This window comes from Amblyraja radiata, chromosome 1 (assembly GCF_010909765.2).
Source record: "Amblyraja radiata isolate CabotCenter1 chromosome 1, sAmbRad1.1.pri, whole genome shotgun sequence".
NCBI lineage: Eukaryota > Metazoa > Chordata > Chondrichthyes > Rajiformes > Rajidae > Amblyraja > Amblyraja radiata.
This window is the reverse complement of record NC_045956.1, coordinates 112556493-112584348: the sequence shown is the minus strand read 5'-3', so window position 1 is coordinate 112584348 and position 27856 is coordinate 112556493. Positions and strand designations below refer to the sequence as shown.

At 42.5% G+C, this 27856-nt stretch overlaps 1 protein-coding gene across 1 annotated transcript in view; it reads left to right on the top strand.

Moving 5' to 3' along the window:
* The first annotated feature begins 312 nt into the window (after positions 1–312).
* sgcz (sarcoglycan zeta) overlaps positions 313–27856 on the top strand; it is a 220120-nt gene continuing 192576 nt past the window's right edge. The window contains exons 1-2 of the mRNA XM_033034510.1: positions 313–375; positions 1051–1152. Of these exons, the coding sequence (XP_032890401.1) occupies positions 313–375; positions 1051–1152 (165 nt within the window). The remainder of the gene's footprint in view (positions 376–1050; positions 1153–27856) is intronic.

The following is a 27856-nucleotide window of genomic DNA, read 5'->3' as shown; positions in this document are numbered from 1 at the left end:
CAGGTGAACCTCTGCCTCACCTGGAAAGACTGCATAGGTCTTTGGATTTGCCATGATAGGTGATATTAAGAAGACTGAGCCTGCACTTAAATGTGTTTTGAAGAATGAAGGCTGATTTCATTGCAACATACAAAATCCTTAGTGGTCTTGGCAGGTCAGATGTTTCCCCTGGCTGATATATCTAGAACCAGGAATGATGATCTGAAAATAAGAAACTGGTCATTCAACATAATGATGAGAATAAATTGCTAAACAGAGAGGATGGTGAGGAAGGCTGTGCCGGCTCAGTTGCTGAGTACAATACACGGGTCAATGGATCTTTGGCCGTTAAGAGAATCATGGCTCATACAGTTAGTGCAGAAACGTGGCACTGAGGTAATAGCTCAGCCCATGACCTTATTGAAAAGCAGGTTAAATGTGAATGTCTGAGTGTCTGAGTGGCCTGCTTCTCGTTCTGTTTCTTAAGCTCTAATGGAAAATGCGCGAGGTTTTACAGTTTTGTGTAGGAGGAAGAATTCCAGAAGAAATATGTTGTTAGAATCAAAAATAGTGGCAGAAAGATAATGCAGTTGCAATAACACTTTGAGGAGTTTAATATGAAAGCTTTTAACTGGTTTTAACAATGTTAAATTGCCTTAAAAGTTTTAAAATTGCAAAGGAATTTGTGAACATGCATTTTACACTGACCCTTTGGGCTCTAATTTGGCTGTTCACTTAAGAGGCTGGAGTTCTTGACGGGAAGAAATCAAAGCCATTAACACATGATCGCTTGTAATTACTGACCTCATGCAGAAAATTATTAGAGTTGTAATTATTATAACATTCTTTGTGTTTTTTTCCAACTTATCTACACAGCCACAGATAGGTTAGTGAGCTATGATTATAGATGGTAGAATCACAGTTAAACAGACGTATTTGAACAACTCTCATCAAGGCCAGATATGAAACTTACTTATAATGGATATTGTTAACGTGCTTTTGTTAAAAGATTTTCTTCTGGTTTATACTTCACATGTTGAATGAAAGTTTCCTTTTTTTTACTGATTGCAGAATGGAATGGGAAATCTAAAAATCACAAATAAAGGGATAAGACTGGAAGGCAAATCTGAATTCTTTCTTCCATTATATGTCAAAGAAGTTCATTCACGTAAGGTAAGTAGGAACAGTCCCAGCTGTGATATAAGTATGAAATTACTTGCAGGTTTTGTAGCCCAATAAAAAAACAAATTAACATTCAACCCTTCTTTTTCTTACACCTCAAATTTATGTGCATATACGCAATGCAAACTTGATATAACAATAGACAATAGGTGCAAGAGTAGGCCATTCGGCCCTTCGAGCCATTCAATGTGATCATGGCTGATCATCCCTAATCAGTACCCAGTTCCTGCCTTCTCACCATATCCCCTACTCTGCTATCTTTAAGAGCCCTATCTAGCTCTCTCTTGAAAGTATCCAGAGAACCGGCCTCCACCGCCCTCTGAGGCAGAGAATTCCACAGACTCACAACTCTCTGTGTGAAGAAGTGTTTCCTCATCTCCGTTCTGAATGGCTTACCTCTTATCCTTAAACTGTGGCCCCTGGTTCTAGACTCCCCCAACATCGGGAACATGTTTCCTTCCTCTAGCGTGTCCAAACCCTTAATAATCTTATATGTTTCAGTAAGATCTCCTCTCATCCTTCTAAACTCCAGAGTATACAAGCCCAGCCGCTCCATTCTATCAGCATATGACAAACCCGCCATCCCGGGAATTAACCTTGTAAACCAACGCTGCACTCCCTCAATAGCAAGAATGTCCTTCCTCAAATTAGGGGACCAAAACTGCACAAAATACTCCAGGTGTGGTCTCACCCTGTACAACTGCAGAAGGACCTCTTTGCTCCTCTACTCGACTCCTCTTGTTATGAATGCCAACATGGCATTCCCTTTCTTCACTGCCTGCTGTACCTGCACACTTACACCTTATACATAGCACAGTTTTTGACATAGGATGTCTTTGATCATGTGTCCAATGTTGGAAATTATGTAAATATTAAGTTGATTTATAACATGGATAGCTTACAATGTTACCCTATGCACCAGCACCGTATCGTGGTTGTACCGTCTTTCTAAAATTCAAACTATTTTTTCAAATTGCTCTTCTGATTCTCCCTACTTATGAGTAATAGCATGGCATTGGCTTGGACTGCCAGTAATTATTGAACAATAATCTTTTTTTCCCCTGTTAAGCTACCTCAGCATCATTTTTGGTTTGCCTGAATTCTACAATTAAAATAATTGTTAAGAAATTGCCTGCAACACTTTTAGAAGTCTGCAGCAATTGTTTGGAGTAAACAGTATATATTACTTAACAACATTTCATAAAATTTGCCTGCTCTCTGTTTTTTCAGGAGTGCAGAACTGTAGTTCATGATTTTACTCAGTTATTGGCCATTACAAAATGCAACTATTCATGTTGCGAACATATGTCAGAGGTTTACTCACGGGGCATTTCTTCAGTTAATTTGATTGTTTTCCCATTAAAAGCAAATACGTTTTGAACACTGACATTACCACCTGAAACGTGTTGAAAGTTAGTAATAGAAAGTTTGTGCCGTCTTATACTTGAGAGACATGGATGAAGAAAAGGCAAAATGGACATGCATAAAACATCAGTGATTACTTATGCTCCAGTCACTCCCTCTTCTCCCTTCTCCCGTCGAGCAGTTGATACAAAAGCTTGAAAGCACATACCACCAGATTCAGGAACAACTCGTTGCTCACTGTAATCAAAATACTAAATTAACCCCTCATAAGCTAAGCATTTAGTTCAGATCTCACAACCCACTTCATTGTGACCCTGGCACCTTTTTTGTATCTGCACATTCTCTGCAGCTGTAACACTATATGACTGTAAAACTATATTCTTTACTTTGTTTATTTTTCTATTTGCATTCATTGGCTGTTGTACATGTGTATGCCTTAAATCGTTCTTATGTGTGTTATGATTTGACTGAATACATATTCAAGAACATATTCAGGAACTAATGCTTAAGATCTAACACCAAGTTCAATGTTTGAAATAATCCTATAGAATGGGTTAAAAGGGCTGCAATATCTTTGAACAAGTTCCCCGTCCTGTCCTTTGCATCTTTCCAATGGCATTGACCTTATGAAATGGCTTTTGTCACCTCTGTGGGAACTCATTTTAACTTTTCTTAACCTGGTAACCAATTGTTGATACTTTCAACAGATAAGAAAAATTGCTTGAAGTATACAGTATACATTATACATTAAAATATAGAAATTAAAAGTTAAAAATAATCCCTTAAAAAACAAATATTTTTTTTCATGGGACTGCTCCTAAGGTTGGAAGAGCTGCTGTTTGAAAGATAAGGATTCAAAAAGCAGCACGTTATTCTTGAAAATTACAAAAGAAACTGCAGATGCTGAAAATCTGAAATTAAAAAAATGTAACGGTTGAAGCACTCACAGGACAGGTAAACTCTAAAGGGTCTGTCCCACTTGGGCGACCTAATCCGCAAGTTCTGGCGAGTTTGCCCTCGACTCATACTCGCAGCATAGTCGACACGAGGTCGTAGGTCTTCGTAACTCTCCTTCATGCTCGAGAGTGGTCTCCGCATACTGGAGGCCTCAGCTAGGCCGTTTTTTTCAATAAGTTAAAAAATGCCCGCGAGTAAAAAAAGGTCGCCATGGAAAAAATCACTACTTTTTTTACTCGTAGGTTTAGTCGTAGTAGGTCGTAGTAAGTCATTGTAGGTCGGCATGTTAGTCGTAGGTAGTCGAGGGTAGTCGAAAGTAGTCTTAGATAGTCTTTATCATAGTCGAAGGGAGGTCGAAGGAGATCGAAGGAGGTCATCTTCACTCTCCACTATTCCGTGTCCAATTTTAGCAAAGTTAGTCATAGCTAGTTGTAGCTAGTCAAAGCTGGTCTTCAACATAGTCGGAAGAGGTCTTCAACGTCATTTTTTCAAAATCTTCTGAACTCGCCAATTAGGTTGCCCAAGTAGGACAGCCCCTTAATTTATTTTCCACCGATACTGGCTGAACTTTTAAATGCTGTCAGCATTTTCTGAAATTACAGCATATTATTAGGACATAGAACTAAGGTGAGAGGGGAAAGATTTAATTGGAGCCTGAAGGGGCTGCCCCACTGCGATGACCTAATCTGTGAGTTTAGACGAGTTTGCCCTCGACTCAAACTCGCAGTATGGTCGACACGTGGTTCTAGGAGGTCCAATGAGGTCACTGGAACTCTCCTTAATGCTCGAGGGAAATTCCTGAATACTCGCGGTCTCAGCTAGGTAGCGGAAAGATTTTACAGCATGTTGAAAAATTTTCCGCGAGTAAAATTTGGTTGGCATGGTTCTTTTGAACTTGTAATGCAGGGGAATGGGGTCGCTATTTAGTTACAGGCAGTCGAGGGCAGCCATAGGCAATCTCCTTCGCTGACCAGGCATTTTAATTGGCTCACTGGAGTTTTCAAGACCATGGAAAACTGACCGGTAGGTTAAATGCCCGTTAAACTTCATTAAATGTTGTCTGACTTCTTAAAAGTGTCTCCACTCCTTCCCCATCCTTCTCCCCCCGCCCCCCCCCTTCTCCCCTACTTCTCTCCTCTTCTCTCCCCTTCTCCCCCCCTGTTCTCCCCTTCTCTCCCCCCCCCCCCACCGCGCTCTCTAAAGGACTTACCGTACACTGTGCACTCGTCTTTTACCTTCCTCTTCATTTCAGACAGCGCTCCCCCGCTTTCCCTGGCCCCCGCCTTTGTGATGTGTTTGTGCGTGTGTGTGCGTGTGTGTGTGCGGTCGGTCGATCCAGCTCGCGGTTTCATCGCTGACGGTCGATCCAGCTCAAGGTTTTCCAGGCGAGTGCCCTCGAGCTTGAAGGTCGAAGACACTCTTCTGAATTCGCAGATTAGGTCGCCGCAGTGAGACAGCCCCTTGAGGGACAACTTCAGGTACTATAACAACTATGGCATCGGGGATGATGCCGTGTTGATAATGACTACACCAAAACTTTCAGTAGGGTGTACTCATGTGATATGATATATTTCAAGTAGACAATAATGATGAGAAGGTCTGAGTCCGCAAGGGGGCACAGACCCTTATTATCAGTTTGCATGTAAAGAGGCAATGGCGATCTTGGGCTTGTCCGGGCAGCTCAGTCCTGGTCTCGCAGGGGGAGGGGTGGTGATCGCAGGCGTATTCCTGCAGTTCATTCATTCCTCATTAGGCTTGTCCTGGCAGCTCAGTTATGATCTCGTAGCAGGAAATGTGGCAATCTTAGGCTTGCCCCTGCAGTTCACTCTTGCCTCGAGAGTGGTAGTCTCAGACTTGTCCTGGTGGCTCAGCTTTGGCCTTGAAGAGAAAACGCTGGCTGCCTTGGACTTGCCTTGAAGAGGAACAGACTGGTTCCACCAAGATGCAGCACAGAACGCCACAGGAGATTTTTTTTCCATGTGGCTATCAAACTGTACAACGCCTCCCCATTCTGTCATGGGGTAGACTGAGACTGACTTTCCTCCCCCCCCCCCCCACCCCCCCTTCTCCCCAATCTTTCTGCATCCCCAATCCTCGACTTTCCACTCGTCACTTTAATTTCATGTTTCATGTATTGTTGTGATGTATGACTGTTGTCAGACCAATTTCCCACCTAGGAGAAATAAAGTTCTATTTTATCGTATAGTCTGCCTTGGCGATCTTGGGTTTGTCCCAATTGCTCAATCTTTGCCTTTGAGTGCAGGCTTAGTCCCTCATTGTCTGTGGGTAGGAAAGGAAACGATGGCTGTCTAGAGCTTGCCCCCGTTGCTCAGTCTGAACCTCAAAGAAGGTGATGGTTATCTAGAGCATACCCCAGCCGCTTAGTCGACCTTGTAGTAGTCTTGGATGTGTCCCAGCTGGGAACACAGCTGGTAGGAAGGCTCCCTACTTTCTCTCCCTTCCTCGCTCTTCTTTCTTACTTCTTTCTTCCTCCCTTCCTCTCCTCCTTCCCCTCTCACCCTTTTCTTACTCCTGCTCTTTTTCTGGCTGGATGTGCGTTGACATTTAAGGAGGAGGGCGATGAGGTGCAGGTGGGCCAAGCTATCAACAGCTAATTGGACCTATCTGTTCCTTGTTTGTCAGTGGCCTCAGCTCAGTCAGGAGTTCTGCCCAAGATATTTTCTGGTTTGCCACTGTTTTCCGGAGGCAAGACACTGTTTATGGCGCTGAAGGGCTGGCTTCTCCTGGCCTGTCTGCTGGTGACGGGAATCAGAGCAACACCCAAGAGAGGCGGGACACTCCATTTAAACTGCATTTGGACAGGTAGGTTTAGAGGAATATGGGCCAAACATGGGCAGGTGCGACTAGTGTAGATAAGACATCTTGGTCAGCTTGGGCAAGTTAGGCCAAAGGGTCTGTTTCCATGCTGTATGCCTCTATGACTCTACAACTTGCAAGGGGATGAAATTGGTTGACTGTGAAATATGGATATGGGCTCGTTCTACTCAATCTGCCACATAGGTTTGTGCTGACTGCTCTGATAGCTCTGTGTAGCAAATGCTCCCCAAGATAATCATCAAATGTAAGTGTCTGCAAGGATAATGGTCTCAAACAAGCTAAAGGCTGTCAAAGTGATCGCCAAAATATGGTGGAGTTTCCTGAAATGTAATTTCAGTCTGGAAAATAATTGAACATGGGAGCTGTGAAGAATAATTTTAGAATAGTTTTACTTCTTGATTAGTAAGGGTGTCAGTGTTCAAATGGGGGAGAAGGCAGGAGAATGGGGTTGAGAGGGAAAGATAGATCAGTCATGATTGATAGGCGGAGAAGACTTGATGAGCCGAATGGCCTAATTCTGCTCCTACAGCTTATGAACTAATGAAAAAATGATTGGTCACAGAGGTGCATAGGAAGGAGGTCTTCTGTTGAAGGCATGGTGGGGTAAGAAGGTGTTCAGATCCTCTAAGTCAGATCCTCTAAGTAGATGGTTACGGGGCAGCAAAAACAATCAGGTATCAATCCCAGGAATATTGTGCCAATAACTTGAGTATGGTACAAGGTGAGATTTAATGCCCTGCCAGTCTACCCAGCAGCATCACCACCCTCAGACAGTTCTTAATGCTCTCCATTGCCATCACGCACACCTATCAATATTCAGCCATTCAATTCACATGTTTTATCTAATCCTGAAACACTTTGTACTATTGCAAGCCTCAATTACATTTTCAGTCTGTTCAAAACATTCTATTGACTCTCTTACAGAAGAAGGCATAAAAAAAAAATAACTAGCAGGAGAAAACTGGTGGAGGATAAGAGTCCCTGGTTGATAGAATTCCCACAAAGGGACAATAAAGTTCATCATAGATAGGAACAGTTAAAAGAGTGGCAATTGGCAGAGATAGACACAAAATGTTGGAGTAACTCATCAGGTCAGGTGGGATGTTTAGTTGATGTTTCAGGTCAGGACCATTCTTCAGGCTGGTCATTTAATGCCACACTACTCTCGGCAGTTTTGGTGGAATTTGGAGTCATAAGATCATAAGTGATAGGAGTAGAATTAGGCCATTCGGCCCATTAAGTCTACTCCACCATCCAATCATGGCTGATCTATCTCTTCATCCCAACCCCATTCTACTGCCTTCTCCCCATAACCTCTGACACCCGTACTAATCAAGAATCTATCTCTGCCTTAAAAATATCCCCTGACTTGGCCTCCACAGACTTCTGTGGCAAGGAATTCCACAAATTCACCACTAAAGAAATTGAGTCATATCATGACTCATATCTGACTAAATCATTGAGTCATACAGTAAGAATAAATGCCTTCAGCCCATTGCCACACACATTAAGCACTAGTTTATATAATTCTGCACTAATAGCATTTTCATTTTCCCTATATTTCAACTCCGCCTGGATTCCACCACTCACCTACATGCTAGGGACAACTTACAATGGCCAGTTACCAACCCACATGTCAGAGTGAAGGGGGTGTGCCCAGTGTTCATCAAATTTTATCAAGTTTATGAAAGTTATAGTGAAAAAATCTTTGATTGAATATCCTCTTTATTGTAAGTAAACAATTAAAATTACAACACATATCTGTACGCTGCATTGTAAATTTTTTGGATATTATTGTTTCCTGAAGTGTTCAAATAGTTTTGTTAACAACATTACCTACATGCTGTAAAGCTTCTTATTAGTCATAAAACAATTTACAAGGTGTGAATCATAACATTAATCCTCATATGAAAAGCTGAGAGAATTCTGCACCTCAGAAATAATTTTTAATCCTCTCTGATTAAATTATTTGCCCTACAGTTATAGTTCTGTACAATAATGGTTTTGACTAGTACTATTGTTTATTAAAAATAGTTTTATTGTTTGAATTATTGTAATCACCATTACCAGATAGTTTATATTAACTTTGCACTGTTATGAACAGAAAGATAATGTTTCAAATATGGGAAAAAAATAGTTTTAAGCAGTTTTTTGTACTTTTGTCTATGTTGGCATTCTGTATCCATTCCAATATTAGTCACGGTGCCAGGCTGTGCAGAAACAGGCCTTGAGGTCCATTACATCCATGCCATTTATTATGTACCTATCTGTACCAATCCCATTAACCATCCTTTGATCCATAGCCTATTGGTTTTAGTTTCAGTTTTGCACCAATAAATAAGTAGTGGTAAACTTCTTTAAATGCAGTTGAAGCACATCCAGTAGAGCTTGATTAATTTGTTCAATGGCTAAAATCATGTTGCTCAGCACAGCAGTTTCCCGGTTGAAATACCTTTAGTTCTAATCATTATTTTAAATGACCAAATGAGTAGTCTGCTCATCATCTCAATAAAGTAGGTTGGAATCAACACCAGAAGGAAGCAGTAACCAGATCGGTATCTAATGTGAACAGTGGTTCCACCTCTCTGCCCTGCATCTTCACCTTTCACATCTGCACACTAAAACTTAAATGTTGGAGATGTACTTAATTTAGAAACACAGCATGGAAACAGGTCCTTCAGCCCATTAAGTCCACGCCGCCGTCCACCTGTCCACACTAGTCCTATGCTATTCCACTTTCTCACCCACTCTTTACTCACCAGAGAAAATTACCAGAGGCCAATTTACCTACAAATTGGGTCGTCTTTGGGATCAGGGAGGAAAACAGAACACGCGGAGGACACCCATGTGGTCACAGTGAGAGGGGAATTTGCAAACTCCACACAGACTTCTCCCGAGGCCAGGATCGAACCTGGGTCTCTGGCACCGTGAGGCAGCGGCTCTACCGCCCCACGGTACGGGACTCACCATGGATTGGAGAAATAGGACTCACCATTGGCAGTGAGGACCTGCGTGCACTTTATAACTGACCTCATTTTTAAAACAGCCATGTCTGGTCAACAGGTGTAATCCTCATTCATTTGAATAGGAATGGTAAACTTGATTCAAACGTTAGATTCAGGTTCAGAATGTTCCTTTTTTATTTCACTTTTCAGTTAACTTACAGTAGATTAAAGTATTCTAAATACATGTGATTCTAAAGTTTTCAAAGTAATTTGAAAATTCTGGTTTATTATAAACTCAATGAATCTAAATTATGTTTTAAAAGACCTTGAATAGCTGAGAAGAGGTCTTCAGCAGTGGTGACCTCAAAGCCCTGAGGCACTCCTGGGCTGGTGCCTCAGGTCATGCTTAGTTGCAACTCAAGGCTCTTCCTCACAATAAAGCAAAGCATCTGATACAAGAGATCCCACAAGGCCACAAAAGTTTAATGGATCAGCAGGGACTATGCTCGGTGCAGTTACAAGGCACAAACTAGGTTAGTGTCAATTGTCAATAGATTTTAAATATCTTTGGTCAAAAATTCTCTTGGCTATAGAATTTGTGCACAGTACACAAGTAAATGTTATCGACTTTGTGTGTACATTACACATCTTTGTGAATTTTGACCTCAGCCCCTTGAGCACATGACATGCAGGCTAATGACAACCGTTTGTTTGAAGTGAAATAAAATAGATTCTGTACAAATGTTTATGCCACTTGCACAAATGATTGTGCTACAGGAAACTGTTGAATGATGGGGCTATTCACATTGAAGTAAGCTTTAACTTACGTGAATCTAGCGTTGGTGTTAGTTAAAGGGATTCAACCCTATCTCAACCTCTGATGTTGGAAATGTCCATCATCTCAATTGAACATCGAACAAAGAACAGCAAATCACAAGAACAGACCCTTTGGCCCACAACGTCCATGATGTGCATAATTCTAATTCAAATTAATCTCCCGTGCATGTTCCTGATTAATTCCCCTCCATTTACAGCATATGCATGTGCCTATCCCAAAGCCACTCAAGTGCCACAATTGTATTTGCTTCCAACATCACTTTTAGCAGCATGTTCAAGGTATCCACCACTCTCTGTGTAAAAGAAAAACCTCTCCTTCAAATGTTGCTCCTCTCACCTTAAAGCTATGCCCTCTGGTCTTTAACATTTCCACCCAGGAAAAGGATTTTAATTGTCTACCCTATATATGCGTCGCTTAATTTTATATGCTTTATCAGGTCTCCCCTCCACTTTTGACACTCCAGAGAAAGCAATCCAAGTAGAAAAGTATAACAATCATATAATTATGTTTTCCTTTTAATGCTGTTCTTATTGTCCCCTCTCACTGGCACCGGGTCTGTTCACCTGTCTGCTAATAATGGCAGAGCGTGTGTTTGATGTCCATTCTTTCTAATGCTATTGAACCACTAAACACCGAACCCATTTCTCCCTGGACTAAACCTGAACTCTCTCACATTACGGTTACAGACATGGCTGGGCTTCACAGAACCCGTGTAAGGCCTGTTTGGTTCTGCCGCACATGTTGCCATGGTCACTGTGTGCAATTAAACTTCACCATCAGGGCACCTCATACTAAAATGGCACAACAGGTGGTGGCTGTAAAGCACTTTCTTATTGCTGGACTTTGTGCAAAACATCACAGAATAATGTATGGGTTAGGGACCTCTTGACCTCCCACCACCCAACTGATGGAGCAGTATCCTTGTTCAAATCAAGATGCTGGACTTTCTGGCCAGATCCCTCTCCAATATTCCTTTAACTTGTATCTTTTGCGAGTATAGAATCCCGAGTCTTGTTACTTGAACAAATAAATATTGTTTGGGTGGTTTAGGCACCCAAGTTGAAAGCCCAGTGACCACAGTGTGCATTGTATATCTTGCACCTGGTAAATTCTGCTGTCTAAACCTATTTCTGCAAGGTCTGGAATGCTCCACAAGAAATAATGGATGCTTCTGCCTCCCAATTCAAGTTGCCCGATCCCTGGAAACCGCGTATATGTTGACTGCCTGGCACGATATCCAACGAGGCTGCATTAACATCTGTCCAATGGTTCTGACTGCAGTGGAGCATGTTAATCCATTTTTCTCACTAATAGTAAGTTGTTGGTCAAGCCTAAAAATAGATTGGGCTTCCTGCCAAATAGACTGGCCAATTGTCCAATCTTGAAATTAAATCCATTCTGATGAATGAATAGAAGTGGATCTATTGACTGAATAATTATGTTATGATCAGCATAAATGGATTTAATCATATTGGGTCTGATATTCAAGCATAGTCAAAAATGAAATTTTGTGTTAATTTTATTTAAAAGTAATTGATCTTCCTAATGTTGCATTGAGGAACAAACAATTGGCTTCTTCTAAACCACTCAATGCATTGGCTTCAGGCAAAATTAAATGTAGAAAATGCTGGAAAATAATGAGCTGCTCAAACAGCATCTGTAGAGACAGAGCACAGTGTTAACATTTTGCATAGATGAGCATTTGTCAAAGCATCATTATTTCCTCTCTGGCTTATTTGAACAATAAAAATATGCAATATAATTATGCATGGGGGCTTTACTGAACTCAAATGAACTCTGTTTCTCTCTCCATCAATACTTTCTGATACTGATTATTTTTATTTTCAGAAGCTAGAGCATTCTGCTTTTGCTTTGCTTATAAATATCTTTGGTTAATGAGGTTAAGTAAATGAACAACTTTGGTGGACTTATTGACCTGTGTGTTTCCTTTCATTGTCCTGTTGTAATCGGATTCAAATAACTTTACAGAACTTGCATTTTGCTGCTCTTCAAAACAAATAGTTCAGAAAAAAATATCTCCCATAATAAAGGTGGCAAGTGATTGTTTTCACATGAGATGTTTCCTGGGAAATTCCTATTTTACAACATCAAATAAATTATAGGTTGATAGTGAACAGTGCTTTAGTGAAAGACAAAGCATTGAAATCTTGCAAAAAGACCCATAGAACATGTCATCGGCGCCTGACCTCCAGGGTCTCGAGGTGCTTCACACCTGCCTTGAGGTCCTTTCTCCACCTCTCCCAGCCCTTAGCAGCCCCCTCCCAGTTGTCATTGCCAGTGTTCAAATTTGTCATATCTCTTTGGAACAAATTTGTAGCAAAGCTTTGGTCTTCCTCTTGGCATTGGCAACCTCCCCATATAGCACATCTTTGGGGATGTGCCCATTTTCATTCCTGTGTACATGTCCAAGCCGGTGGATATGCTTCTGCTTGAGGATTGCAGGTATCCTAGAAATGTTGATCAGGACAAGGATGGATTCATTGGTGATTTTGTCAAGGAACTCATGGGATGCGATGAAGACAGCGGAAATGAAAATTATTCAATTTCTATTCTTGATATGGATAAGCCATCCAAGCTTCACTGCTGTACAGTAATGTGCTAAAAACGCGCACTTTCTAGACATATTGTTGTTTTTTATTGGGAGTTTTCTGTTCTTCCATGCCGACTTTGTTAGGCTTCTGAAGGTGGTTGCTGTCATTCCTGCCTTTTCTATACTGGTGAATTAATATGTTCATCCAGAAAGAGGCTATCAGTCATCATAGATCCTAAGTAGGTGAATGTATAGACAGTTTCCAGTGGAGTGGTGTTTAGAGTGACTTCATTGGGGAGTGCAGTGCCTTGACCCATGACAATGGTTTTCTTGACGCTGATTATCATTTGGTTTGTGTTGCAAGCATGAGACAGTCTGTCTATAAGGCCCTGAAGTCCTTCTTCCATTGGGAACTGCAGATGCTGGTTTAAACCGAAGATAGACTCAAAAAGCTGGAGTAACTCAGCAAGACAGGCAGCATCTCTGGAGAGAAGGAATGGGTGATGGTTCTGTTCGAGACCCTTCTTCAGACTGAGGAAGACAACACTCAACACTTGCGTTTACAACACTCAAACTTATCACTGCGCAGATTGCAACACTGACTGCTCATTCATCGAGCAGGGTGAAGCTACTCCCACGTAAGGTGCGTACGTCCAAATGGAAAGGCCAGCCCCATTTCAACATCTCCAATAACATGGGTGAATATTAACATTTCTCAGATCTACTCACCCAAATGCTCTCAACTCTGGACCCTCCAAGTAATACCAACAAAGACTAGAAATCCAGCGGGTGTAGCAGCATCTATGGAGCGAAGGAGATAGATGCTGCTGCACCCGCTGAGTTTCTCCAGCATTTCTGTGTACCTTCGATTTTCCAGCATCTGCAGTTCCTTCTTAAAGACTAGAAATCCCTGGAAACAGTCATTTATGATGAAGCATCATTGGTCTTCATCAAAGAAAAGAATAAGAATACTGGATGGATCGAGGCACACTTTGATGAAATGTCACTACATGCTTGAAGCACATCGTACATGATGTACGACCAAACCCCAACACGCAAAAAGGCCTAAAGCTTGCAAGCGCAGCCACACAGAGAGCAGATAGACAATATGTGAACAATCTGAAGAAGGGTCTCGACCCGAGACGTCACCCATTCCTTATCGCCAGAGCTGCTGCCTGTCCTGCTGAGTTGCTCCAGCATTTTGTGTCTGTCTTCAATTTAGACCAGCATCTGCTGTTCCTTCCTACACATTATGTGAACAGGTACTGGAAAGAATTGTGAATAGAAATCCAAGCTGCAAGTAACTGTGGAAACCTTCGTGCCATGTACAATGGCATAAACCGAGCAATAGGTCCAACCATCTCCAAGTCTGCTCCTTTGAGATCAGCAGTCAGCACCACCATTACTGACAGAAGGAGGCAGATGGATCGGATTGCTGGGTTGAACATTACTTTCAGCGATGTTCATGCGAGGTTGACATCTCTACCGCAGCTCTTGATGCTCTCTCTCAGGTGCCAGTGATGAGTGAGCTCGATGATAAACCACCACTGGATGAACTGGATAAAGCCATCAATCGTCTGACAGCCAGGAAGGCTCCTAAACAGGATGGTATATCTGCTGCGCACCTTAAGTATGGAAACCGTCAACTCATGCCTTACCTGCACAGAGAGGGTGATATTCCACAAGACATGCATAACACCAATATTGCCACTGTATAAGAACAATGGAGACTGTAGCAATTACAACAACTACATAGAAACATAGAAAACATAGCAAATAGGTGCAGGAGGAGGCCATTCGGTCCTTCGAGCCAGCATCGCCATTCATTGTGAACTACAGGGGCATCTCACTTCTGAATGTGACAGGAAATGCCTTTGCCAGAGGGATCCTCCAATGACTTCACAGACTCGTTGGTAGGATATACCCTGAGGCACAATGCAGTTTCCACGGAGGTAGATCCACAAGAGTTATGATCTTCTCCTTGCGTCAAATCCGAGAAACACGCAGCGAGCAGCAAACCCCATTCTACATCGCCTTTGTGGATCTTACATAAACTTTCAATTCTGTCAGCAGACACTGCCACTAGTCTGACTGAAACGACGATATTCCAGTAACACAGCAAGGAAAAAAGATAGCATTTGCATAATATTTATATTTGAACCATTTAATTGGGAGAGGATAAAGATAGCATGGTGCTATAGTATTACGCCAAGGACATTACTGAAGATAATGTGTTATTTCAGACATGTTCAATTGAATACTTTGATTAAAGTTGACATTTCAAAAGGAGATCCTATTAATCACCACATTTGATTCAAAAGGCAAGATTTCATTAGTATCAAATGACAATCCTCTTCAGTAGAATAATGATTATTATTAGCCATAATTATATTACTTCACCATTACTGCGTCAAGTATTGTGTTATTAACAGTTTCTCTTCTGTCAAGATCTGACTTGAATTTAACAAAAGAACATCATCATAATAAGCGATTAAATTAAACTGACATTTTTAAATATAAAGAAGCATTGTTGGTTTTCCACAACCATGAAGGGAGAAATGTAAGATCTTTAAGAGAAAGGCCAAGAGTCAAGAATTTAAGAAAGAACTGCAGACGCAGGTAAAATCGAAGGTAGACACAAAATGCTGGAGTAATTCAACGGGTGAGGCAGCATCTATGGAGAGAAGGAATTGGCGATGTTTCGAGTTGAGACCCTTCTTCAGACTGATGTCAGGGGAGGGACAAAGATAGAATGTAAGCAGAGACTGTAAGGCTGGTGGGAACACTGGGAAGGTGGAAGGGATGGAGAGAGAAAGCAAGGGCTATCGAAAGTTAGAGAGTCAATGTTCATATCGCTGGGGTGTAAACAAAATAATTAGAGGTACTGTTCCTCCAATTTGCGCTGGGCCTCACTCATGGAGGAGCCCCAGACCAGAATGGTCAGATTGGTAATTGGAGGGGGAGTTAAAGTCCTGAGCCACCGGGAGATCAGGTAGGTCAAGACGGACCGAGTGGAGGTGTTCAGCGAAACGATCGCCGAGCCTGCGCTTGGTCTCGCCGATGTAGAGAAGTTGACACCTGGAACAGCGGATACAGTAGATGAGGTTGGAGGAGGTGTAAGTGAACCTCTGCCTCACCTGGAAAGACTGTTTGGGCCCTTGGATGGAGTCAAGGGGGGAGGTAAAGGGACAGGTGTTGCATTTCATGCTGCTGCAGGGGAAAGTACCCGGGGAGGGGGTGGTTTGGGTGGGAGGGGACCAGTTGACCAGAGAGTTGCAGAGGGAACAGTCTCTGCGGAAAGCAGAAATGGGTGGAGATGGGAAGATGTGGCCAGTAGTGGGATCCCGTTGGAGTTGGTGAAAATGTTGGACGGCTGATGGGGTGGAAGGTAAGGACAAGGGGGACTGTCCTTGTTACGAACAGGAGGAGGGGGAGTAAGAGACATCAGTCTGAAGAAGGGTCTTGACTCGAAACGTCGCCAATTCCTTCTTTCCATAGATGCTGCCTCACCCGCTGAGTTACTCCAGCATTGTGTGTCTACCCAAGAGTCAAGAGCATTTAATTGACATACTATATGTACTTCTTCTTCTTATCGAGTCCACACACAAGGTTAGAAGTTGTTCAGCAAGAGCTGAACACACTTCTCGGCATCTGCACAATGGTGTCTGTCTTGCGCTTCTTGTGCGTCTTGTGCGTGGTGGTGGAAAGATTGGTTGAAACAGGGCCGTGACGTGAACGCCCTTTCCTTGACCCCACTATATGTACTGAAACAGAACAATGAAATTCTTCCTTGCAGCAGAGCAACAGGTCTGTAAACACAGTACTCAATAGATAACATTATAAACAAACAAAAACAATTTCAATAAAAAAACAACACTACTGTGAAATAAAAGGAAAGCCTGAATTCCCCAGTGCAACCAAGCCATTTCATAGTTCGAAGTTTAGTTGGTGTTTTAGTGTTCAATAACCTGATGGTTGTTGGGAAGAAACTGATCCTGAACCTAGAGGTCAGGGTTTGCACACTCCTACAGCTTCTTCCTGATGGCAGAAGGGAAATAAGAGGCATAGCCAGGGTGGCATGGTTCTTGGTGATGCTGGCTGGCTTTTTGAGACAGTGTTAAGATCCCCTCAATGGTGTGGAGGCCAGTATCCATGATGAAATGTGCAGTGCCTACCATTTTTTGTAAACTCCTTTTTTCCTGGGCATTCATGTTGCAAAACCAGCCCATGACGGCTCTCAGTCAATATGCTCTCCACTGTACACCTATAGAAGGTCAAGATTGTATTTGCTGACATATAGATTATCCTCAACCTTCTAAGGAAGTAGAGGCATCGATGGGGTTTCTTTATAATTACATCAAAGTGCTGGCTTATGGACAGATCTTTAGTGAAACACATTCTCATTCACCTGATGTTGTTAACTCTTCACCACCGACTCATCAATGAAGACAGGTCTGGGTGCTTGGCCTTCCTCCTATAAAGTTTATTTTTAGACTCTTTGCAGATGCACAGATTGAAATTAATAGTGGGTGCTCGACTGGCTTTACATGTCATGTTTCGTCATGACATGACATGATGTGTCAACAAAACCAAGGAATGAATCGTTATTTTCAGAAAGGGGAAGTCAGGAGACCAAGTGCCAACTTTCATCGGTGGCTCAGTGGTGAAAAGAGTTAGCAGCTTCAAATTGTTAAGCGCTAACATCTGGGCTGACCTATCCTGGGCCCAGCACATGAAGAATGTGCACCAGCTCACTTCATTAAAATTTACAGAGATCCTACATGTTACTGAATACTTGAAAAAACGTCTGCAGATGCACACATGTGGTATTTGCAATTAAGATTGTGAATTGCCGAGATTAAAAAATGCGAGAAGAATTCAAAGTAGATTAAGAAGTATCAAAACATGCTTCAGAAAGTTTGTGCAATCTTCCTTAACTCAAAAAGCATAATTATTTTAGAAGGAATCTAAGAAGTTTAAACCTTTGTTTGCAGAATGGTAGCAATTGATATTTTTTCATGATTAGGGCTTTGAACATTTTAAGTACTCTATCCTCTTATTCACAGAGATGCTTCCTGAGTAAGATGGCATCTTACATTTTTTAACATAAATTTGCATTCGTGATAGTGTAACAAGAAAATAGTTTAATAAAAATTACAATCCTCCCGTTTCAATAAACTTCTTTCAAAGGAATGAAAGCTAAAAATTGGATCTAGATGGGGCCATTTATCATGCACAATTGTGCATGAAAGCAATTTAAGACATGCTAGATTGTGATCATGATAGTGATCATTTCTAGATTAAATTGTGCCCATTAGGAAATTCACCCTGTTGTGTGCAGCTCACCCATGATGTTTTCTAGCATTAGTCATGCAACTAATGAAGTCACACTCCTTACATTTCCTCCTTTGCTGGCATCAATTGCAGTGCAGCTAACAACAATTATTTTTTGAACAGTTTAGGAAAAAAATCTGGGAGCAAATTGAACTCGGATTACCAACGAGGTATGAATTTAAGGGTCTCCAATCTGATAGACACAAAAAGCTGCAGTAACTCAGCGGATCAGACAGCAACTGGAGAAAAGGAATAGATGACGTTTCGGGTCGAGACCCACTAAAGAAGGTCTTAACCCGAAACATCGCCTATTCCTTTTTTCCAGAGATGTAGCCTGGCCCGCTGAGTTACTTCAGCTTTTTATGTCTATCTTTGGTTTCAACCAGTTGCAGTTCCTTCCTATCCATTCTCATATGGATGTTTTGCACACAGCATCAGTCAGCCACAATTTTCCGTGTTCAGGATACGTGCCAACTCCTACTGGTTGTTTCCTCAATGCCCAAAGGCTTTTTATGCGGTGTACATCGGAACTATCTGTCTGATCCATTGTTCATTTCACACTAACAACGGCATGGATGATATGGGACATGATTAGATGGCTGATTAGATGGTCATTGGCATACATGCATACACATGCACACATGTGCACACACACACACACATACACACACACTCACAGATGCATAGAAACATAGAAACATAGACAATAGATGCAGGAGGAGGCCATTCGGCCCTTCGAGCCAGCACCACCATTCATTGTGATCATGGCTGATCGTCCCCTATCAATAACCCGTGCCTGCCTTCTCCCCATATCCCTTGACTTCACTAGCCCCTAGAGCTCTATCTAACTCTCTTAAATCCATCCAGTGACTTGGCCTCCACTGCCCTCTGTGGCAGGGAATTCCATAAATTAACAACTCTCTGGGTGAAAAAGTTTTTTCTCACCTCAGTCTTAAATTACCTTTATTCTAAGACTGTGGCCCCTAGTTCTGGGCCACAGTACTATAATTATTACTGTCTCCCCACCACCCCCAACCCCAACTGCATGTCCCATTTGTAAGCTGTGTGACTATAATGCTATAAAACATCAGATAAGTTGCGCACAAACATGCCTGGGTGAATTTTCCATTGGGCACAATTTTATCCTGAAATGATATGATCGTAATCTAATGTGAGTTAAATTTGGCCTACTTTGCAAGGATAGCTTGACAGTTGGATGTTTTATTCAGCTCCCTTCAGACTTGCACAGGTCCTAATTTAGCACACAATTTGTTTGCAGAATGCTTGATTGGACATTTGTGTGACAATGTAGCATTTGTTTAGCCCACAAATATCGACTGAACAATTTTATGCAAACCGTAGACAACTGCCCCAAATTACATTTATACATTGACAATATTTAGTCAAAAGATATATTTTAATGCAATATTAAATTATAGAATGATGTATAACTTCAGGCAGCAATCAAAACGGTGATGCAGACACACAAATGTATATATATTTTAATAGTCTATAACTTATGCTAGCAGATATTTCAAAGAAATTTTCATTCTTTAAATTCCTGAGAAAGTGATGTTTTATTCAAAAGTTATTTGATAATATGTTAACATTTATAGGAACATAAGAATTGCGAGATAAATAAGAAACCCAAGGTTCATCTGGTCACCTTCCACTATCCTGTTTTTTGCTGGTACAAAGTTAATGGAGTTAAGCACTCTCTGCAACCAATACTTCATAATTACTTTACATTGTAGGAAACAGAAGCATTGCAAAGGACAACTCATTGTCATTGAATTAAATGTCTCAGTAAGGAAAACACCTGAGGTGAAAAGATTTGTGAATCAATTGTCTAAAACTACCTATTCCACCCTAGCATGAAATAATTACCATATACTACATCCTAAATATTATTGTGTGCAAGAAATCTGCATTGAATTTGCATTTGAATGCATCGATACTTTCTGCTTCCTCCTTCTCCCTAGGGAGGCTTCTACATAAATTTATCACATGCTCACTGAAATATTCGCTCAGATTTAGCTGTCAAACTAACTGTGAGGCTAATGGTGCTTGCCATTATTTCTGCATAAGTGGTTACAGCAACTTCAGACAGCGAGGATGTGCAGTTAAGCTCAAACATGAGCAAGTTGTTGTCCAAGTTGTGCAGCTCCACGATTAGCCTGACCACTGAAATGCACCAAATCATGTGAAGGCGCTCTACACACAGGGGGGGGGGGTGTAGGGGAGGGGGTGGTGTTGGGAGGAGGGGATGATGTGGGGGGGGAGGGGGGGTGTGGGGTGGTGTCGGGTGGGGGGGAGGGATTGGTGTGAGGGGGTGGGGTGGTGTGGGGGGGAGGGGGGGATGGGGATGGCATGGGGAGGAGGGTTTGGTGTGGGGGGTGGGGTGCTGTGGGGGGATGGGATGGCGTGGGGGAAGGGTTTGGTGTGGGTGGTGGGGTGGTGTGGGGGGAAGGGGGGGTGGGGGGGGAGGGGATTGTGTGGGGGGGAGGGGATGGTGTGGGGGGAGGGGTTGCTGTGGGGGGAGGGAGTGGTGTGGGGGGAGGGGGTTGCTGTGGGGGGAGGGAGTGGTGTGGGGGGAGGGGGTTGCTGTGGGGGGAGGGAGTGGTGGGGGGGGGAGGGGGAGGGGTAAATGGGAGTGGGGGAGGGGGTGTGGGGAGGAGGTGGAGGGGGGAAGGGGGAGGGGGGAGGGGGGTATGTGGGGAGGAGGAAAGGGGAGGGGGGAAGGGAGGGATGTGGGGAGAAGGGGGTTGTGTGTGGGGGAAGGGACTCCACTCAGCAGCCACCGGCCACAGCACCAAACAGCACCTCCCGACCACACAGCGACTTACCCGACTCCACACAGCGTCTTTCCCGACTCCACACAGCGGCTTACCCGACTCCACACAGCAGCTTTCCCGACTCCACACAGAGGCTTCACCCGACTACACATAGCGGCCTCCTGTGACTCCACACAGCGACTTACCCGACCACACAGCGGCTTACCGACGCCACTCTTGCGGTCTCAATTACCACGGCCTGTTTACTCAGCTCCGCCTCCGGGGTTTTATTCTCCAGCGGGTGCCGGAAGGGGCGTTACCTTCATGGTGACTGACAGGGAAGAAGACCAATCTGTTGAACTCACAATTTTTTAAACCTTCATAACTTTTCTCATATTTCACCGATCGGAACAAAACTTGGTGTCTTGGAGCAGAGGAGAACGGTGAGTAAGGTGGCAAAAAAATCCTCGCCATTTTTGCGCAAATTTAATTACAACACAGACCGGAAGTGGTCAAGATGAGAGTTTTAGTAATAGTATAGATGTATTTAAGTACCTTGAACACTTCAGGGCTAAATACCTTATTTCCTTCATTGACATATTTATATTTTGTTTTTTTGGAGTTTATATTTTAAGTTTATATTTCAGAGATATGTGGTCAGTCCTTGAGCCTGTGGCCTAACTCATCCATACAGCCTATCTAAACTAGTCCCATTTACCCATGTTCAGCTGATATCCCGCAAAAGCTTTCCTATCCATGTACCAATTCAATTGTACTTTAAATGTTGTTATTGTACCTGCCTCAGCCACTTTCCATGGCAACTTGTTCCACATATGTATGACCTTCTGGGTGAAAAAGTTGTCCATTAGTTTCCTATTAAATATTTCCCTTCTTACCTTAAACCTCTGCTCTCTAGTACTTGATTCCACTGGCTTGAAAAAAAGACTGTGTATTAATCCTATCTATTCCACTCATGATCTCAAATACCTCTACAGGATTACTCCTCAATCTCCTACACAATCTCCAAAGCTAATAATATCATAGCCTGCCCAACCTCTCCCAAACATTCAGCTCACTGAGTCCTGACAACATCCTTCTAACTCTTTTCTGCTCCCTTTCCATCACCAAAGCATCCTTCCTTTGGCAGAGTGACCAAAATTGGACATAATACTCCAACTGCAGTCTCACAAACGTGTTGCACTGATGCAACTTCACATCATGACTTTTATACTCATTGCCTTGTCTGATAAAGGCCAACATGCCAAAAGCCTTCTTCGCCACTTTGTCTAGCTATCTAAGTGTGACACCACTTTCAGGGAAGTATGTGGATGTACTTACAGGTCCCTCTCTATACAACACTCCTGGAGGACATAAGTTTAAGGGGAAGGGGAAAAGATTTAATAGGAATCTGACGGATAACTTTTTCACACAACGCTTGGTGGGCATATGGACAAAGCTGCCAGGGCAGGTAGTTGAGGCTGGGACTATCCCAACGGTTAAGAAACAGATAGACAGGTAAACATAGAAACATAGAAACATAGAAATTAGGTGCAGGAGTAGGCCATTCGGCCCTTCGAGCCTGCACCGCCATTCAATATGATCATGGCTGATCATCCAACTCAGTATCCCGTACCTGCCTTCTCTCCATACCCTCTGATCCCCTTAGCCACAAGGGCCACATCTAACTCCCTCTTAAATATAGCCAATGAACTGGCCTCGACTACCCTCTGTGGCAGAGAGTTCCAGAGATTCACCACTCTCTGTGTGAAAAAAGTTCTTCTCATCTCGGTTTTAAAGGATTTCCCCCTTATCCTTAAGCTGTGACCCCTTGTCCTGGACTTCCCCAACATCGGGAGCAATCTTCCTGCATCTAGCCTGTCCAACCCCTTAAGAATTTTGTAAGTTTCTATAAGATCCCCTCTCAATCTCCTAAATTCTAGAGAGTATAAACCAAGTCTATCCAGTCTTTCTTCATAAGACAGTCCTGACATCCCAGCAATCAGTCTGGTGAACCTTCTCTGCACTCCCTCTATGGCAATAATGTCCTTCCTCAGATTTGGAGACCAAAACTGTATGCAATACTCCAGGTGTGGTCTCACCAAGACCCTGTACAACTGCAGTAGAACCTCCCTGCTCCTATACTCAAATCCTTTTGCTATGAAAGCTAACATACCATTCGCTTTCTTCACTGCCTGCTGCACCTGCATGCCCACTTTCAATGACTGGTGTACCATGACACCCAGGTCTCGCTGCATCTCCCCTTTTCCTAGTCGGCTACCATTTAGATAATAGTCTGCTTTCCTGTTTTTGCCACCAAAATGGATAATCTCACATTTATCCACATTATACTGCATCTGCCAAACATTTGCCCACTCACCCAGCCTATCCAAGTCACCTTGCAGTCTCCTAGCATCCTCCTCACAGCTAACACTGCCCCCCAGCTTAGTGTCATCCGCAAACTTGGAGATATTGCCTTCAATTCCCTCATCCAGATCATTAATATATATTGTAAATAGCTGGGGTCCCAGCACTGAGCCTTGCGGTACCCCACTAGTCACTGCCTGCCATTGTGAAAAGGACCCGTTTACTCCTACTCTTTGCTTCCTGTTTGCCAGCCAGTTCTCTATCCACATCAATACTGAACCCCCAATGCCGTGTGCTTTAAGTTTGTATACTAATCTCTTATGTGGGACCTTGTCGAAAGCCTTCTGGAAGTCCAGATACACCACATCCACTGGTTCTCCCCTATCCACGCTACTAGTTACATCCTCGAAAAATTCTATAAGATTCGTCAGACATGATTTACCTTTTGTAAATCCATGCTGACTTTGTCCAATGATTTCACCACTTTCCAAATGTGCTGCTATCCCATCTTTAATAACTGACTCTAGCAGTTTCCCCACTACCGATGTTAGACTAACTGGTCTGTAATTCCCCGTTTTCTCTCTCCCTCCCTTCTTAAAAAGTGGGGTTACGTTTGCTACCCGCCAATCCTCAGGAACTACTCCAGAATCTAAAGAGTTTTGAAAGATTATTACTAATGCATCCACTATTTCTGGAGCTACTTCCTTAAGTACTCTGGGATGCAGCCTATCTGGCCCTGGGGATTTATCGGCTTTTAATCCATTCAATTTACCCAACACCACTTCCCGGCTAACCTGGATTTCACTCAATTCCTCCAACTCCTTTGACCCGCGGTCCCCTGCTATTTCCGGCAGATTATTTATGTCTTCCTTAGTGAAGACGGAACCAAAGCAGTTATTCAATTGGTCCGCCATATCCTTGTTCCCCATGATCAACTCACCTGTTTCTGACTGCAAGGGACCTACATTTGTTTTAACTAATCTCTTTCTTTTCACATATCTAGGTACATGGATAGGACAGGTTTCGAGGGATATGGGCCAAAACCCAGGCAGGTGAGATTAGTGTAGCTGAGACATGTTGGCCAGTGTGGGCAAGTTGGGCTGAAGGGCCTGATTCCACACTGTATGATTCCCTGCAGTTCATCGTAAAATTCCAGCCCTGGTTTCATCTGCTACCATGTGGAATCTGATCAAAGTCCTTACTGAAGCCTGTATACTATGTATAGAAACATAGAAACATAGAAATTAGGTGCAGGAGTAGGCCATTCGGCCCTTCGAGCCTGCACCGCCATTCAATATGATCATGGCTGATCATCCAACTCAGTATCCAGTACCTGCCTTCTCTCCATACCCTCTGATCCCTTTAGCCACAAGGGCCACATCTAACTCCCTCTTAAATATAGTCAATGAACTGGCCTCGACTACCCTCTGTGGCAGGGAGTTCCAGAGATTCACCACTCTCTGTGTGAAAAAAGTTCTTCTCATCTCGGTTTTAAAGGATTTCCCCCTTATCCTTAAGCTGTGACCCCTTGTCCTGGACTTCCCCAACATCGGGAGCAATCTTCCTGCATCTAGCCTGTCCAACCCCTTAAGAATAATGCTGCCATTATCTTATCGAACTTCTTGGTTACTTCTTCACAAAATTCAAAGTCATGATATCTGATCTCCCACATGCTGACTATCCCTAATCAACCCTGGACATTCCCAATGCACCTGCATCTTATCCCTCAGAATCCTCTTCAGTTACTTACCCACCACATAAGTTAGGCTTACTGTTCTATAGTTCCCATGCTTTTATTTGCTGCCCTTCTTAAATAGAGACACAACTTTAGTTTCTCTATTGTCTTCTGGCACCTCACCTGTGACTGCCGATAACATATATATATATATCTCAACCAGGACTCCTGCAGTTTCTTCCCTTGCTTCTGAATGTACCTAATCAAGCTCCAGAGATTTACCCTATTTCATATGTTTTAAGATGTCCAGCACCTCTTTTACTGTAACCCAATCTCAAAGATATCCCCATTCCTGTGTTTCCTATTCTTTACATCTATCTCCACAATAATGACAGAAGTGACATTTTCACTGAAGACTTAGTCCATCTCCTGTGGCTCCACCCATAGATGTCCACTTTGCTTTATGTGTGTCCCTATTCTCTCTCTAGTTATTCTTACTCCCCTAATGTAGTTATAACATCTGTTTGGATTTTCTTTATTCTTCTCTGACAAAGCTGTATCGTGCCAACATTTTTTCCCTCCTGATTTCACTCTTAAGTACACTCCTGCATCCCCTGTATCCCTTAAAGGATACACTCTGTCCCAGTTGCCTATGCTTAACATAACACATTTATTTTCCTGACCAGAGCCTCAATATTTCTTGTCACCTCCTGCCAGCCTTGTCCTTCACACAAATAGGAACATGTAGACCTTGAACTCTTGCTACATCCCTTTAAAATGTTTTGTAAGAAAATTCAACAAGCCAGAGTATTCATCTCAACGTCCCACAACATGCAGTGTAACAAATAACCAAGTAATCTCTTGATTAACCAAGTAATCTTTTCAAACAGGGAAGTTACAACTGAGAGCTTCACCTACAAAGGAAAGCTAGTGCTTGAGAGGAGATGTTAGATTTCACCCCCCAAGAACATCTCAAAGATAAAAGTCTCCATTATTTGATGAATGGGTAAATCCAACCAGAAATGCAGAGTCAGGTTGATGCAGAAGTGGTGTTCCTTCTAGTCAACTTCATAATAGAAAAAGTTTTAGCCTTTATTGAGAAACCCTACCTGAAGTTCAGGTTCAGATTGGGAATTTAGCATATAACTTTGGAATGATTAGGAGTCAGCAGTTTTGTGCGTGGTATTATGTCTCACAAATTAGATAGAGGTTTTTAAAGAGTTCACCAAGACGATTGATGGGGGAGGACACTGTCCGTCTGGCCTTTGGCAAGTCTTTTGACAAGATCCTCCATGGAGAGCTAGCCCAGAAGGTTGATTAATTTGGGATGCAGGGTGAGTTTGCCATCTTGATTTGAAATCGTATTGGTAGGAGTCTGTGGATGATAATGGAGGGTCAGTTTTCTGATTGGGAGACCTGTAGCCTTCTCTATATCAAAGGTAACAAATGTTATAAAATAATAATGGATAGGCCATTTAGGTCTGAGATGAGGAAAAGGTTTTCACCCAGAGAGTTGTGAATTTGTGGAATTCTCCACCACAGAAGGCAGTGGAGGCCAATTCACTGGATGCTTTCAAGAGAGAGTTAGATATAGCTCTTGGGGCTAGCGGAATCAAGGGATATGGGGGAAAAACAGGAACGGGATACTGATTTTGGATGACCAGCCATCATCATAATGAATGGCAGTGCTGGCTCGAAGGGCCGAATGGCCTATTCCTGCACCTATTTTCTATGTTTCTATGTATCTGTGCTGCTTCTACTGTTGTTTGTCATCAATATTAACACGTTAAAACTCTTTCCACGCAGCGCTGCCTTAGCTCAGCTTGAGATGGACATGTAAGCTGCCTGACAATGACATTTTAATTTTTCACATCTGTGGTTTTTTGTTGAAAGAGAATGCTAATTGATGCCAGATTATAGGAAATATTCTTCTGTGACACATATTAAATAGGTTAGAACTGCTTAAATTCTTTCCACTTAAGATCCCTGCAGCTGGCATTGACAGAAAACATGTACATCTCATCAGCTTGGGCCAGATTGAAATTCAGACCATCTGTCATTAGTGAATCCAGTTAAAAGCATTCCTGGCAGAATGATGAAATTGCTCATTTTTCATCTCACCGTTGTGAATTGGGATATTGATGAGTAATTGAATGTTTTGTTCAGAAGGACTAAACGTCTTTGCGTTCTGATTAATGAGGGTGAACTTCATGATGACTCAGATAATAAGAAGGTGCAATCTTCTTTGACTGTTAAACTTATCATCTTCCAAATGCACTGGTGATGCCCAGTGAATGGTACGTGGCAGAGAACCAGCTGTTCTCTAGTTATTGAGATAATGCTTTGACATTGCTGAGACATATCTTAACTACCTGATTTAGCCTCACCCTTAAATGCCTGCTTGGGCCAGATGGAAGCAAAGTCAGTCATTCTTAGTGAGATTATAAATTCTCAAGTATGCAGAGTAATGAACAACACCTTTAGCTTTAGTCTCTAAAAAGTTTTGGAAAAAAAAAAAAGAGACCGTCTTCACCAGCTCACTGCACCACATGACATTTGCTACACGTATCATGGATCCAATTTTGCTATTTTCTTCTGGATGGAGTCAGATATGCAGCGGGATAAGGGAAAGGGAAGAAAGGTGGAGAGTTTAGAGAAGGGGAGGAACTGAGGAGAAGTTGTGTGTTTGCAGCTGGTATACTTGAATACTGTAAGAATGTCAGTGTTGTCAATGCAATCTTTAATTGGACTTTACTGGATTTTATCTTGCACTAAACATTATTCCCTTTATCTTGTACCTGCACAATGTGGACAAATTGATTTAAATCATGTAGAAACTTTTCGCTGATTGGATAGTGCACAACAAAAAGCTTTTTCACTGTACCTCATTACTTGTGTCATTAATAAACAAAACTAATATTTAATTAGTCACTGTCACCAGTAATTGGGCCTCTCCACAACTTAGCAGGAGCACGTAACTACTGCACAGGCTTTTTTCTAATGGGATTCTGTTACTTGGACCTGTCTAAGGAGTAGTGCAGGATGAAGCAGTTT